This window comes from Gigantopelta aegis, chromosome 7, assembly GCF_016097555.1.
Source record: "Gigantopelta aegis isolate Gae_Host chromosome 7, Gae_host_genome, whole genome shotgun sequence".
In the NCBI taxonomy this organism is placed as follows: domain Eukaryota; kingdom Metazoa; phylum Mollusca; class Gastropoda; order Neomphalida; family Peltospiridae; genus Gigantopelta; species Gigantopelta aegis.
Window position 1 is genome coordinate 41,056,545 of NC_054705.1, and position 14,278 is coordinate 41,070,822.

At 36.1% G+C, this 14,278-nt stretch overlaps 1 protein-coding gene across 4 annotated transcripts in view; it reads left to right on the forward strand.

Annotated features, from left to right (window-relative positions):
* The window catches only part of LOC121377331 (tetraspanin-1-like), a 42,774-nt gene extending 29,637 nt beyond the window's left edge, over positions 1–13,137 (forward strand). For all 4 annotated transcript variants that reach the window (XM_041505278.1, XM_041505275.1, XM_041505276.1 and 1 more), the window contains exons 2-6: positions 4,142–4,223; positions 5,129–5,347; positions 6,980–7,054; positions 11,502–11,612; positions 12,898–13,137. In XM_041505278.1, coding sequence (XP_041361212.1) covers positions 4,161–4,223; positions 5,129–5,347; positions 6,980–7,054; positions 11,502–11,612; positions 12,898–13,122 — 693 coding nt within the window. In that variant the 5' untranslated portion in view covers positions 4,142–4,160 and the 3' untranslated portion in view covers positions 13,123–13,137. The remainder of the gene's footprint in view (positions 1–4,141; positions 4,224–5,128; positions 5,348–6,979; positions 7,055–11,501; positions 11,613–12,897) is intronic.
* Positions 13,138–14,278: the final 1,141 nt, after the last annotated feature.

Sequence of the window (14,278 nt, forward strand, 5' to 3'; positions counted from 1 at the left end):
ATCAACTGTTTTTGGAAGTTTTACTAATGGAAATAAGAGGGAGAACCATTTCATACTCAGCATTCAAAAAGAAAACAGGAGATGTTAAAGAGAAACAATTAATCGAGGAAATACAAGTATTAGAAGAAGATGAATGTACAGTTAATTCCGATTTGTTAGAAGAAAAAAAAACGAGTTAATAGAAATTAGACGAAATAAATTAAAAGGGCATTTTATTAGATCTAGAGCAAAGTGGGTCGAAGAAGGAGAAAAGCCGACAAAATATTTTTGTAATATGGAATCACGCAACTTTCCTAATAAACTAATTTCTAGATTAGAACTTGAAGATGGTAGTATAATAACAGACCAAAAACAAATTCTAGAAAAAACGAAAGTATTTTATCAAAACCTCTTCTCCAAAACAAATCAAGCAAATAACGAAAACATCCAGTATATCTACAACATTGAGGCTAATAAGTTAACAGATACAGAAGCACAGGAACTAGAAGGAGAAATAACATATTCAGAAGCATTAACGTTCCTTAAAACTATGAAAAACGATAAAACCCCAGGGTCTGATGGATTTTCTGCGGAGTTTTTAAAAATGTTTTGGAAGGATCTCGGGCATTTTATTGTTAGATCCATTAATTACAGCTACAATATAAACGAAATGTCCAACACACAAAAATTAGGGATTATTACATGCATACCAAAATCTAATAAACCTAAACACTTTTTAAAAAAACTGGCGACCAATTACACTATTAAATTGTATATACAAAATTGCCTCTGACTGCATTGCTAACAGAATTAAAAAAGTGCTAGATAAAATAATTTCAAAAGATCAAACAAGGTTCATTAAAGGTCGATTTTTAGCTGAAAATATAAGACTAATATACGATATAATGCAATATACAGAAGTTAATCAAATTCCAGGCTTATTGTTCCTGGTAGATTTTGAAAAGGCTTTTGACTCTGTCTCTTGGTCATTCGTTGAACAAGCACTTGAGTTTTTCAATTTTAAAATGTCAATTAAATCATGGATTAAAACATTTTACAATAACTCAGAATCAAGGATTTTACAAAATGGATTTCTGTCTGAAAGTTTTAAACTAGAAAGAGGTTGTAAACAAGGCGATCCACTTTGCCCCTATATTTTCATAATTTGCGCCGAAATACTAGCTATATTAATAAGAAATTCAAAGGATATCAAAGGTATAACTGTAAACGGGCAAGAATATTTAATATCGCAGTACGCTGATGACACCTTCATTTTAGATGGAACCCACACATCCCTGGATAGCACTCTCAAAATATTAGACCTGTATCCCAACGTATCTGGATTAAACATAAACTACTCGAAATAAAAAATCATCTGGATAGGCAGTAAAAAATATTCAAAAGATGTTTTTCATCATCCAAAATGGAAGTTAGAATGGGGTGCAGAAATCTTTTCCTTACTAGGAGTATATTTTCCAGTTAATACTGAAGAAATGATTCAAACTAACTTTGAAACGAAGTTAATGAAGATGAAAAGACTGTTAAAACAATGGTCCACTAGAAAATTAACTCCACTGGGTCGCGTCGTTATTATCAAGACCGTAATAATTTAAAAAATAACACATTTATTAATTGCATTACCAAATGTACCAGATCAAGTAGCAAAACAAATAACTAAAATGTTTTTTTAAATTTTATTTGGCAAAACAAACCAGAAAAAAAGTCAAAAGAGAAGTACTAATGCAAGACTATGTAAATAGATGCATCAAAATGCTAAACATTAGAAGTTTTACAACTGTGTTAAAAGGTACTTGGTTAAGAAGACTTCTAATATCAAACTCGAAATGGACACATCTTTTCCAAGCTGTAACAGGTTTAACGACAGCAAATATGATTAAATATGGAGATTATTATATTCAGCTAAAAATAACAACAATTAAAAATAATTTTTGGAAAGATGTGTTACAAAGCTGGCTTACCATTCAACAGAAAGAAACGCCTGATAATAATGAAGATGTAATGAGCCTAAACATTTGGTACAATAGCAAAATTAAAAAAAAAACCGGCAAACCTTTTATTTATATGAAGTATTTGCAAAAAGGCACAATATTTATTCAAGATCTAATAGACGAAAATGGGACATTAATGAATTACAATACTTTCATAACAAAATATCAAGTACAATCCAATTTTTTAGAATATGCTTCTTTAATCAGAGCCATTAAATTATATATTTGTAAAACAACAAAATCAAACAACCAAAGTTTTAACACTGTTTGCAACCCGATTCTTCCGTTTAAAATAAAACTATTTTTAAAAGATACAAACCTAAGTAAGCAAATATACGCAATATTAAATCGCACTACAATAGTTCCTACGTCCCAAAAAAGATATTCAGTATTGGGGTTTGACTTCACTTCACAAGTATGGGGAAAGTATTATGCTCTACCATTCAAAACTATTAAAGACCCATCTTTATTATGGTTTCAGTATAAAATTTTACACAGGATAATAGCTACAAATATATTTCTAAATAAAAAAAATATGTTGATTCTAATATTTGCGATTTTTGCCATCTTATGCCAGAAACACTGGAACACGTATTTTATGAGTGCTCTAAAGTTACTGTCCTATGGAAAGCAGTAGAAGAATGGGCATAAAAAAAGGTGAACAATTTCAGTTGGATAAAAACATGGTTTTATTTGGTATCATAACAAAAAAGCATTGTTTTATTAATTGGTTCATTATTAATATTAAGTATTATATATATATATATATATATATATATATATATATATATATATATATATATAGAACGAAATTACAAAAGATCAGATTAAATAAAAACGCAATGCTAAGATTCATTATTGATAAAATACAGATTGAAAAATATATATTTTATAAAAATTGCCTGTATAAAGACTTTGATGATCAGTGGAAACCTTGGCAGCAGTTCCTCAAACAAATTGTATAAATTCATGTATAAACTTATTAATAACAAAATATACGAATAAGCTAATAAACATACTTTTATGCAAAATATCGCCAGTTCGGAAAACGTCTCTCGACTTCCTATAATTTCTTTTCTTTTTAAGATCGCATTCATCTTATTTATCTTTCAAGAAAGTTTTTTCTTCTTCTTCTTCTTCTTCTTCTTCTTCTTCTTCTCTCACTCTTTGTTTCTATTTCTAGTACTCTTCTTCCTAGTCTCCAGAATATTTCCTCTTCAATTATGTAAGGCTTTTGCATTGCTAATGTCCTGTTTTACAGTATCATGTTAAGCCTATCTGTGTGCATACTGCTCGCGCCGTTTATGTTCCCTTTCGTCTATCTTCGGCTTCATCCCTGTTACTCCACACGTCCGTGTCTGTCTGTCTGTCTGTCTGTCTCCCCCTCTCCTGTCTGTCTCTCTCTCTCCTCTCTCCTCTCTCTCCTCCCTCCCTCTCTCTCTCTCTCTCACTCTCTCTCACACACACACACGCACATGCATATGTATACACATATTGTTTAATAAGTGCTTTATATACGAGTGTATAGCTTTAATTATGTATCGTTTATGTATATACAATAATACCATGTACAGCAATGATTCAAGGCCCCAACCTTGACCTTGCTTATGTTTCTGGGGACAATAAAAAAACAAAACAAAAACCCAACGACAACAACAACAACAAATATCACAGATAGATACTGAATTTTACTCAAAACTTCAATTTTGTGCTGTATTGGCCATTCTCAAAGAAAATGTTACACCCCTGCACCACGGTGAGGTTACAGCACGCGCAGGGGGAGAGAGAGAGAGAGAGAGAGAGAGAGAGAGAGAGAGAGAGAGAGAGAGAGAGAGAGAGAGAGAGAGAGAGAGAGAGAGAGAGAGAGAGAGAGAACATGTTTGGCAGTAATGTTAATATGAATAAAAGTTGTTTTCCAGATTCAGGCATTTTCGTTTTATTCGGACAAAAAACAGCCTCCCATCCCGCCTTCCCCCACCTTCCACTACACAAATGGGAGCCGTACGCCTACGTCTTTATATTCATTGAAGTACTGCCTGTAGCGATTTTAATCAAGTATTACTATTGGCGTCTATGGGATTTGATTTAGTGATATACACCCTATACATTTCAATGTATATATTAAAGTGAATATATTATTTTAAATGTTTCAGTGTGTGACGGATATCAACAATGTGCAGCACAGTTAAAGCCTGCCTGCGATTCTCTATCGTATTCTTCAACATTCCCATCCTGGTGAGTTGTGACGTCATCACGGGTCAGCCCGTGTAATAAAAAGATATTTCACGCCATTCTATCACACTGTAGCTTGCGTCCCACCTGTTTTTATTGCTCGGCGGTAGAATGTTAATGTCCACATAAACACACTTAATTACTTATGCGTTTCAATAATAAATCACCAGTGGTTATATAGCACTTATATATTTATATCAGTAGGTCCGTGGATTTGTTTAATGCCTGTTTGTTTGTAATGCATCATTGTAAACACATACACCTGTATTTCATTTCATTTCAACTTATTTCCGTGCTTATATCCAATTAAGATTCAAGCACGCTGTCCTGGATATTTTAACGTTCATTTCAAACGAGTCAACTGTATTTATTTAAAACCTATTTATACACACTGTTTTCTTTTCAAATGTTTATTTCACAGGTATGGGGCGGGACGTAGTCCAGTGGTAAAGCGCTCGCTTGACGCGCGATCGATCGAGGGATCGATCCCCGTCGATGGGCCCGTTGGGCTATTTCTCTTTCCAACCAATGCATCACGACTGATATATCAAAGGCCGTGATATGCTATATCCTCTTTGTGGGATGTCTGGATGTTTGACATCCAACAGCCGATGATTAATAAATCAATGTCCTTTAAAAACCAGATAAAATAAAAAATAAAAATAAAAAGAACAACTCTGTGCAAACCTGTTAAAGAGGGAGGTCTTGGAACGATAGATATATTTAGCTATGTTAAAGCTTTAAAGCTTTGAAGATCCCTTGCTGCATTAGGACAAATGTAGCGGGTTTCCTCTGATGACTACACGTGCATGTCAGAATTACCAAATGTTTGACATCGAGTAGCCGATTATTAATAAATCAATGTGCTTTAGATGTGTCATAAAAAAAAAGTATCCGTCTTTTGCCAGCTGATTGGCGCCGCCGCGGTGGGCACGGGTATCTGGGTGATCGTCGACGAGAACTCGTTCTTCAGCAACTACGACGCCTTCGCCGACGCGAGCGTCGTGGACAAGGCGTTCATCCGCGAGGGCGCCATCGTGCTGTTGTCGGGCGGCGCCGCCACGCTCGTCTTCGCCATCATCGGTATCTTCGCCGCCGTCTCCACCAGCGTCTGTCTTCTCGGGCTGGTAAGTCGAACGAGTGATGGTGTGGATGTTTAGTATGTCTTCTCGGGCTGGTAAGTCGAACGAGTGACGGTGCCGACGTTTAGTCTGTCTTCTCGGGCTGGTAAGTCGAACGAGTGACGGTGTGGATGTTTAGTCTGTCTTCTCGGGCTGGTAAGTCGAACGAGTGACGGTGTGGACGTTTAGTCTGTCTTCTCGGGCTGGTAAGTCGAACGTATGACGGTGTGGACATTTTTATTTGTGTTTTTTTAAATTGTATTATTATTTTTTTTTATTGGGGGGGGGGGGGGGTTGGGCGGAGGGTTTATTGTGGAGCTTATTTTGTTCCTATGGAATTGGTAAGTTGTGTATGTGACGGTGTGGTGTTTAGTCTGTCTTCTCGGGCTTGTAAGTCGAACTTGTGACGGTGTGGATTTTTCTTCTTGGGCTGAGAAGTCGAACGTGTGACGATGTGGATGTTTCTATTGTGGCTGGTATTTTGTCATTCTCACAGTAACAGTTAAATGTTTTGTTTTTAGTATGTTAACACTCTCATAGTAACTAGATAAATGTTTCGTTTTCAGTATGTTAGCACTCTCACAGTAACTGTTAAATATTGCTTCGTTTTCAGTATATTATCATTATCACAATAACTGTTAAATGTTGTTGTTAATTCAGTATGTGATCATTCTCACAATAACTGTTAAATGTTGTTGTTTTTTCAGTATGTGATCATTCTCACAGTAACTGTTAAATGTTTTGTTTTCAGTATGTGATCATTCTCACAGTAACTGTTAAATGTTTTGTTTTCAGTATGTGATCATTCTCACAGTAACTGTTAAATGTTTTGTTTTCAGTATGTGATCATTCTCACAGTAACTGTTAAATGTTTTGTTTTCAGTATGTGATCATTCTCACAGTAACTGTTAAATGTTTTGTTTTCAATATGTGATCATTCTCACAGTAACTGTTAAATGTTTTGTTTTCAGTATATGATCATTCTCACAGTAACTGTTAAATGTTTTGTTTTCAGTATATGATCATTCTCACAGTAACTGTTAAATGTTGTTTTGTTTTCAGTATGTTAGCAATCTCACATTAGCTGAAATGTTTTGTTTTATGTATGTCATCATTCTTACAGTAACTGTTAAATGTTTTTTTTCCAGTATGTTATAATTCTCACGGTAACTGTTAAATGTTGTTGTTTTTTCAGTGTGTTATAATTCTCTCGGTAACTGTTAAATGTTTTTTTTCAGTATGTTATAACTCTCACAGTAACTGTTAAATGTTGTTGTTTTTTTCAGTATATTATAAATCTCACAGTAACTGTTAAATGTTTTTGTTTTTTTCAGTATGTTATCATTCTCACAATAACTGTTAAATGTTTTGTTTTCAGTATGTTATTATTCTCACAGTAACTGTTAATTGTTTTTATTTCAGTATGTTATCATTCTCACAATAACTGTTAAATGTTTTGTTTTCAGTATGTTATTATTCTCACAGTAACTGTTAATTGTTTTTATTTCAGTATGTTATTATTCTCACATTAACTGTTGTTTTTATTTCAGTATGTTATTATTCTCACAGTAACTGTTAAATGTTTTGTTTTCAGTATGTTATTATTCTCACAGTAACTGTTAATTTTTTTTTTTTCAGTATGTTATTATTCTCACGCTGCTCATCGCTGTGCAGGTTTCAGCCATTGCTTTAGGAGTGTTATTCAAGAAGGAGGTAAGCGTTATGGTAAAGACAGCACAGACAGACATTGTTCACAGACAGACATAGACGTGGCAAACAGTCATTGTTCACAGACAGACATTGTTCACAAACAGACATAGACGTGGCAGACAGACATTGTTCACAGACAGACATTGTTCACAGACAGACATAGACGTGGCAGACAGACAGACAGACATTGTTCAGACAGACATAGACGTGGCAGACAGACAGACAGACATTGTTCACAGACACACTTAGACGTGGCAGATAGACAGACAGAGATTGTTCACAGACATAGACGTGGCAGACAGACAGACAGACAGATAGATAGACAGACACGAGAGACAGGACGGACATACATATATAATACATTGCATTTTGGGATAGCGTGGACAGTGTCTGGCCTAGAAGAATTGCCTCCCAACAGGGCATATAGCGAGGAAGGCTATCAGGGAATATAACACATTTGAGAAAAGGATCGACGGGTGGTGTGTGTATGTGTGTGTGTGGGGGGGGGGGGGGGGGGGGGGGGGGGGGGGGGGGGGTGGGTGGGTGGGGGGGGGGGCATGGACATAACCACGGCATTTGGTATACCAGTAGCTAGATGTACTGGCTGGAACGACCCCCAGTTGAATATATATATATATAGATATATATATAACACCCCCGAATATTTGCTGCCATCGTCCAAGGCCAGAACAAAACGTAAAATAATATATGGCACATGTTTTTAAATTTCGTCTGAAATAAAATCGCGGTGCCGACTATGTCTGAAATATTACTTCAAATGCTTTGTCTGAAATATGTTTTTTGGTCTAAAATGTAACAATGTATAATTATTAAGAACTAAGTACGTTGTTGTCAACATTCCATTAGAATTTGGTTAGTAAAAAAAAGTCATTAAATGGGTGTTTTTATATTGGGCTTAGTAATAGGTCTTCGGACATTTGTAATGGACCTGGGACCGTTGTATTGACCCCGGGACCGTTGTCTTGGCCCCGGAACCGTTGTATTGGCCCTGGGACCGTTGCATTGGCCCTGGGACCGTTGTATTGGCCCTGGGACCGTGGTATTGACTCTTGGATAGTTGTATTAGCCCTCAACCAGCTGTATTGGCTTTGCCTGGGGCAAAGGAAGGAAATGTTTTATTTAACGACGCACTCAACACATTTTATTTACGGTTATATGGCGTCAGACATATGGTTAGGGACCACACAGGTATTGAGAGAGGAAACCCGCTGTCGGCACTTCATGGGCTACTCTTTTCGATTAGCAGCAAGGGATATTTTATATGCACCATCCCACAGACAGGATAGTACATACCACGGTCTTTGTTACACCAGTTGTGGAGCACTGGCTGGAACGAGAAATAGCCCAATGGGTCCACCGACGGCGCATCAAGGGAACGCTTTACCACAGGGCTACGTCCCGCCCCTTGCCTGGGGCCAATACAACTGTCCTCGGACCTATAAAATATCAATATGATAACACCCATTCAATAACATAATAACGTAATAATACAACTGTCCTCGGACCTATAAAATATCAATACGATAACACCCATTCAATAACATAATAACGTAATAATACAACTGTCCTCGGACCTATAAAATATATATACGATAACACCCACTCAATAACATAATAACGTAATAATACAACTGTCCTCGGACCTATAAAATATCAATACGATTTCACCCACTCAATAACATAATAACGTAATAATACAACTGTCCTCGGACCTATAAAATATCAATACGATAACACCCACTCAATAACATAATAACGTAATAATACAACTGTCCTCGGACCTATAAAATATATATACGATAACACCCACTCAATAACATAATAACGTAATAATACAACTGTCCTCGGACCTATAAAATATCTATACGATAACACCCACTCAATAACATAATAACGTAATAATACAACTGTCCTCGGACCTATAAAATATATATACGATAACACCCATTCAATAACATAATAACGTAATAATACAACTGTCCTCGGACCTATAAAATATATATACGATAACACCCATTCAATAACATAATAACGTAATAATACAAGTTTGTTAAATGGATTATTGGGCGGTAATTTATTTAAATTCAAACCTGTATTTCAGAAGACAGTTTTCTTTTTAGTTTTAGATCTAGGGGCTTTTCTGATTTGGCGTGAATACTCACAAAGGGTGGTAAGATCGCTTTCACTTATTATGGTGAGGGTTGCATTTTGGACCTGCATTAAAAAAAAAAGCTTGGGCTATTTATTGCAGTATCTACGGTTTTAGTCTGGTCGGAGGTGAATATACCAAACAAGCTTTGGGTCCCCATTCAACGTAGAAACAATAGACACTTATTTGGCGTTATTATTATTATTATTTTGGGGTTTTTTAGTACCAAAGAACGTAGAATGTGGGTATTTTTTGTTGGTAGTTTGCTGTGAAGACCTAGCGAAGCATTTGGCCCCTGATAATCTTTTTTTTTTAATCCAGAAAATAGCATACACATTTCAGAGTTTAATTTGTATTGTGTTTCATTTGTTTATAAAAAAGTAGTGACCCCCCCCACCCCGGATTTTGATCAGGGTACAGCCTGTCCACGAACCCGACTTCGGAAATATACCTGTCACGGGATGGTTGTAGGAAGTGATATTATTTTAAAGAGACTGTCCTCACTTTTATGCCAGTTTCTTACACACCCGTTGGTGAGAACATACCATGCGTTATTTTTGAAAACACGAATGGGTTGTAAACAATTTCAAAACATACGACTGGCTGCTCCTAGGTGATGACCAGGTCACCAGTGCCATGCATCCAATGAAAAACAACACGGTGGAAATGAATTACACTGTGACGTATAGTTACCCTGACAATCATGTGTCTGTGACGCGTACGTTAGCTATAAGTGCAACGACTGTAAATAACTTGTAGTCGAAAAAATATGCTTAAAACCTGGTTTTTGAGGATATGTAAGAAATGGAATAATACATTCGTGTTCGTTAGATACCATTTATCTCACAACTCGTTGTTTAAAAACGTATCAAACTGGCTTTCGCTCGTTAGATACATTTTAAAACAACTCGTGAGATAAATGGTATCTAACGGCCACGTATGTATTATTCTCTATTTAAAACGTTTCGGGCTATATAAAACTTTTTCACATGTAAACTTAATGTTTAAAATATCATTGTCTGTATAGTCATTTGTTTCTGATTTTCCTAATATTTACATTATCACAAACTGGATTTTACCCCTCATTACGTACAAAGAAAATATATGTTAGGAAATAAAATGAATTATTATCCACATCGTTCAAGATATTCAGGGAAATATAACCAGTGACACATATGTGTCATAATGATTTCACGTGCACACCGAATGACGTCATCTTTTGTAGCGACATGATAACTTAATGAGACTTCTCCAGTCTTAGCTCAGTGTAATTGCTTATTACCAAAATGACGTCATTTAGGAGATAACCATATGGAGATTTAGATTTGCGGGTGCTAATGTCTCTTTGATTCCGCAAATGCATTTTTGACCGAAGGCGTTATCCTGAGGTTAAAAATAAAACATTTGCGGACATCAAATAGATCAAAATGTTTTTCGTCTTTAGTGGGAAAAAGTGCACTGAAAATAGTAAAAATGCCCCCAAACGGTGTTTAGTTTACCGTACCTTGCCAACTTTCTAATGAAAACACTAAACCACCATGGTTTTGTGTTACGTAATTGACTTATAATTGATATTTATAGGATATTAAAGGGACATTCCTGAGTTTGCTGCAATTTTTAAGATGTTATCGTCTGACAGATATTTTGACGACTGTAATTACATATCAAATATATTTTTCTGCATAAACTATTAGTGGCTGTATATTAAACGTGTTTCTGGTCGTTCTAATATTTGTATGAGGTTAAATTTCATTTTAATACCTAACAACGAGGTTTTCGTACATACGAAATTATTTGAAGACAACATCCAGTGTGGGCTTCTTACAACTATTAACACGACCAGAAACACATTGAATATACAAACACTGATATTCTAAACAAGAAAATATATTTAATATGTAAGTTTAATCGTAGAAATATTTTATTAGTGGGAAACATCTTACAATGCAGCAAACTCGGGAATGTCCCTTTAAACGAGGTTCCATTTCGTATGATGCTTATGTCCCGAGTGAAATCATTGTTACTTGTCACGAGCTTTAGACAATGAAAATTATTTCTCGAGGGACATAAACATGATACGAAATGGTAGCGAATTTAATATTCTATTTATTACCCACAATCGATCTTAATTTATATTTACATCACTCAACTCGTTTGGTTGACGTTCCTGAAACATAAAGTTGTAGTGCGCCTAGATTGGACGTATCACTTTGATATGCACCAAGATATTTTTAACCCTATGGTTGATATAGTGAATCGTGTTAATCCATTCTCTTCCAGTGGGAAGGAAAGCTGGACACGGAGGTGTTAAAGAATATCAAGACGAAATATGACGGGTTAACGACCACCAACGAAGCTTTCACAGCCGCTTTAAACGAGCTGCAGCAAAATGTAAGTATTAAAGATACATGTTCGGTTATTTTCAGAGACTACACTGACATTCCAAAATTACCATTCTATTAGACATACCGGAGGAGACTATACGTTTCATTTCCGTCCGTCCGTCCGTCCGTCCGTCTGTCCATCCCAGATATGTTTTACGGATGGTTTGTTTGTTTGTTTGTTGTTGTTTTTCCGTATTTTTGCAGAAGGCTTTGATATATTGAGCTGACATTTTGTGTATAGTTCCATCATGTACTATTACAGATCAAGTTTGACATGCATGGCGATTTACGGAGTTATGGTTCTTGAACTTAGGAGATGTGAAAATTTGTTTTCGGGACATGTTTTTCAGAAGACCTTTAGATATTGAGCTGAAATTTTGTGTATAGGTTTATCACATACTGTTACAGATCAAGTTTGACTTTCATGGCGATTTACCCATTTTTAACGGAGATATGATCCTTGGACTTAGGAGATGACAGAATTTGTTTTTCGCATTTTTGCAATGCCTGGAGATATGAATCAAGCTTTATCATTTGTATATAGCTTTACAGATCAAGTTGAAGTTTCGTGGTGATTTACCCATTTTTCAGAGTGATGGCCCTTGTATTGAGGAGATATGAATTTTTTTTTGGCCCGGTAGGGGACATGTATTGTTTTAGCAGTACTCTCAAAATGTTTGTTTTTAGAGACTACTCTGACATTCCAAAATTACGTTTGTATTGTGACAATATGTGAAAAAAAAGAGAAGTTTTCCGGACTTTTGTCTCTTTTTACCATGCCTGAAAATATTAAGATAAAATTTTATATATAACTTTATCACGTACTGTTACAAATCAAGTTTAAAGTTCAGGGTGATTTACCCATTTTTCACAGTTATGGCTCTCGAATTTTGGAGATATGAAAATGTGTTACGGTTTAGCAGTACTTTCAGAATGCTCGTTTAAAAAGTTGTTAGTAGAAATAAAGATGTCTACTGATAATTGAATAATTATATTATTAGTGCCCTACCGGTCCAAACGGAGGAGACTATAGGTTTCATCTCCGTCCCTCTGTCTGTCTGCCTGTCCGTTCGTCCGTGGCACGTATAGTTTTCCGGATGTGTTTTCCAGAATGCCTTTTTTTTTTACAGAGATATGACCCGTGGATTTAGAAGATAAAAAAAGTGTAGTGAACATGTATTGCTTTAGCAGTACTCTCAGAATGCTTGTTTAAAACTCGGTTAGAAGAATTAAAAACGTCCACTAATAACTGAATTAGTTTATTATTTTAAAATCGATGTTCTTTGTTACAGCAAAAATGTTGTGGTTGGAGAAACGTGACTGATTTTGAAACGACGGGAAACCAGTGGAATAGAACTTTGTCAAACGGAAGTGTCGCCATCATACCGGATGCGTGCTGTAAATCGGACAACGAAACATTCGACTGTGTTATAGCGCCCTCTGTTGACAACTCCTATGTAAATAAGGTTAGTAATTTCAAAGTAAAACACACAAGTTTACTTAACCCCTGCAATTAAGAGAATGTCTACGGCAAAGAACATACCGTGGGGATTAAAAAAAAATATATAGTTCACAGCCAAAAAAAAAAAGGTGCCGCGTTCTGAACAGAGGTTAATAATTAAAGGGAGAGAAAGAAAGAAAGAAATGTTCTATTTAACGACGCACTCAACACATTTTATTTACGGTTATATGGTGTCAGACATATGGTTAAGGACCACACAGATCTTGAGAGGAAACCCGCTGTCGCCACTACATAGGCTACTTTTTCCTATTAGCAGCAAGGGATCTTTTATTTGCGCTTCCCACAGGCAGGATAGCACAAACCATGGCCTTTGTTGAACCAGTTATGGATCACTGGTCGATGCAAGTGGTTTACACCTACCCATTCTTTCTTTCTTTCTTTCTTTCAATAGACGAGACATATAATTCTGTGCAATTCCTGTCTTAGGAAAAGGAAGTTCCTTACGACGACTAAGTACCTTTAATATACTGAATTGGCATTGGCGGTCCCGTGTTTACCCATCTACCAGTCTGAAATGCCCTTTTTAATGACATTTGTGTGTGTGTGTGTGTGTGTGTGTGTGTGTGTGTGTGTGTTTGTGTGTGTGTGTTTCTTTTTTAAATTCATTATCCGCTATCCTATCCGCAATATACAGCACTAATTTGGTCAGAAAATGCGTCTCTGAACATCTCTTATTTGACAGTTTCCACGGGAAGCGTGTTCCCGAACCGCTCTACAAATCTCACTTCTTATAGGAGAACTGCTTATTTGACACTTTCCACGGGAACATGTCCCCGAACACCTCTACAAATCTCACTTATTATAGGAGAACGGCTTATTTGACACTTTCCACGGGAAGCATGTTCCCGAACCGCTCTACAAATCTCACTTCTTATAGGAGAACGGCTTATTTGACAGTTTCCACGGGAAGCATGTTCCTGAACCCCTCTACAAATCTCACTTCTTATAAGAGAACGGCTTATTTGCCTAATGCTTGTCACACACCTACCCAATCTAATTAAAATTATCTCCACTATTACATGTGGATCTAACAGCAGCCAGATGGAGCTCATGTCCACCAATCAAAACCTTACTTGCAGAATCATGCCAGTGATTTGACAATAATTTGAAAATATTCCGAATTATCCTGAGGGTACGATATGTTTCATGTT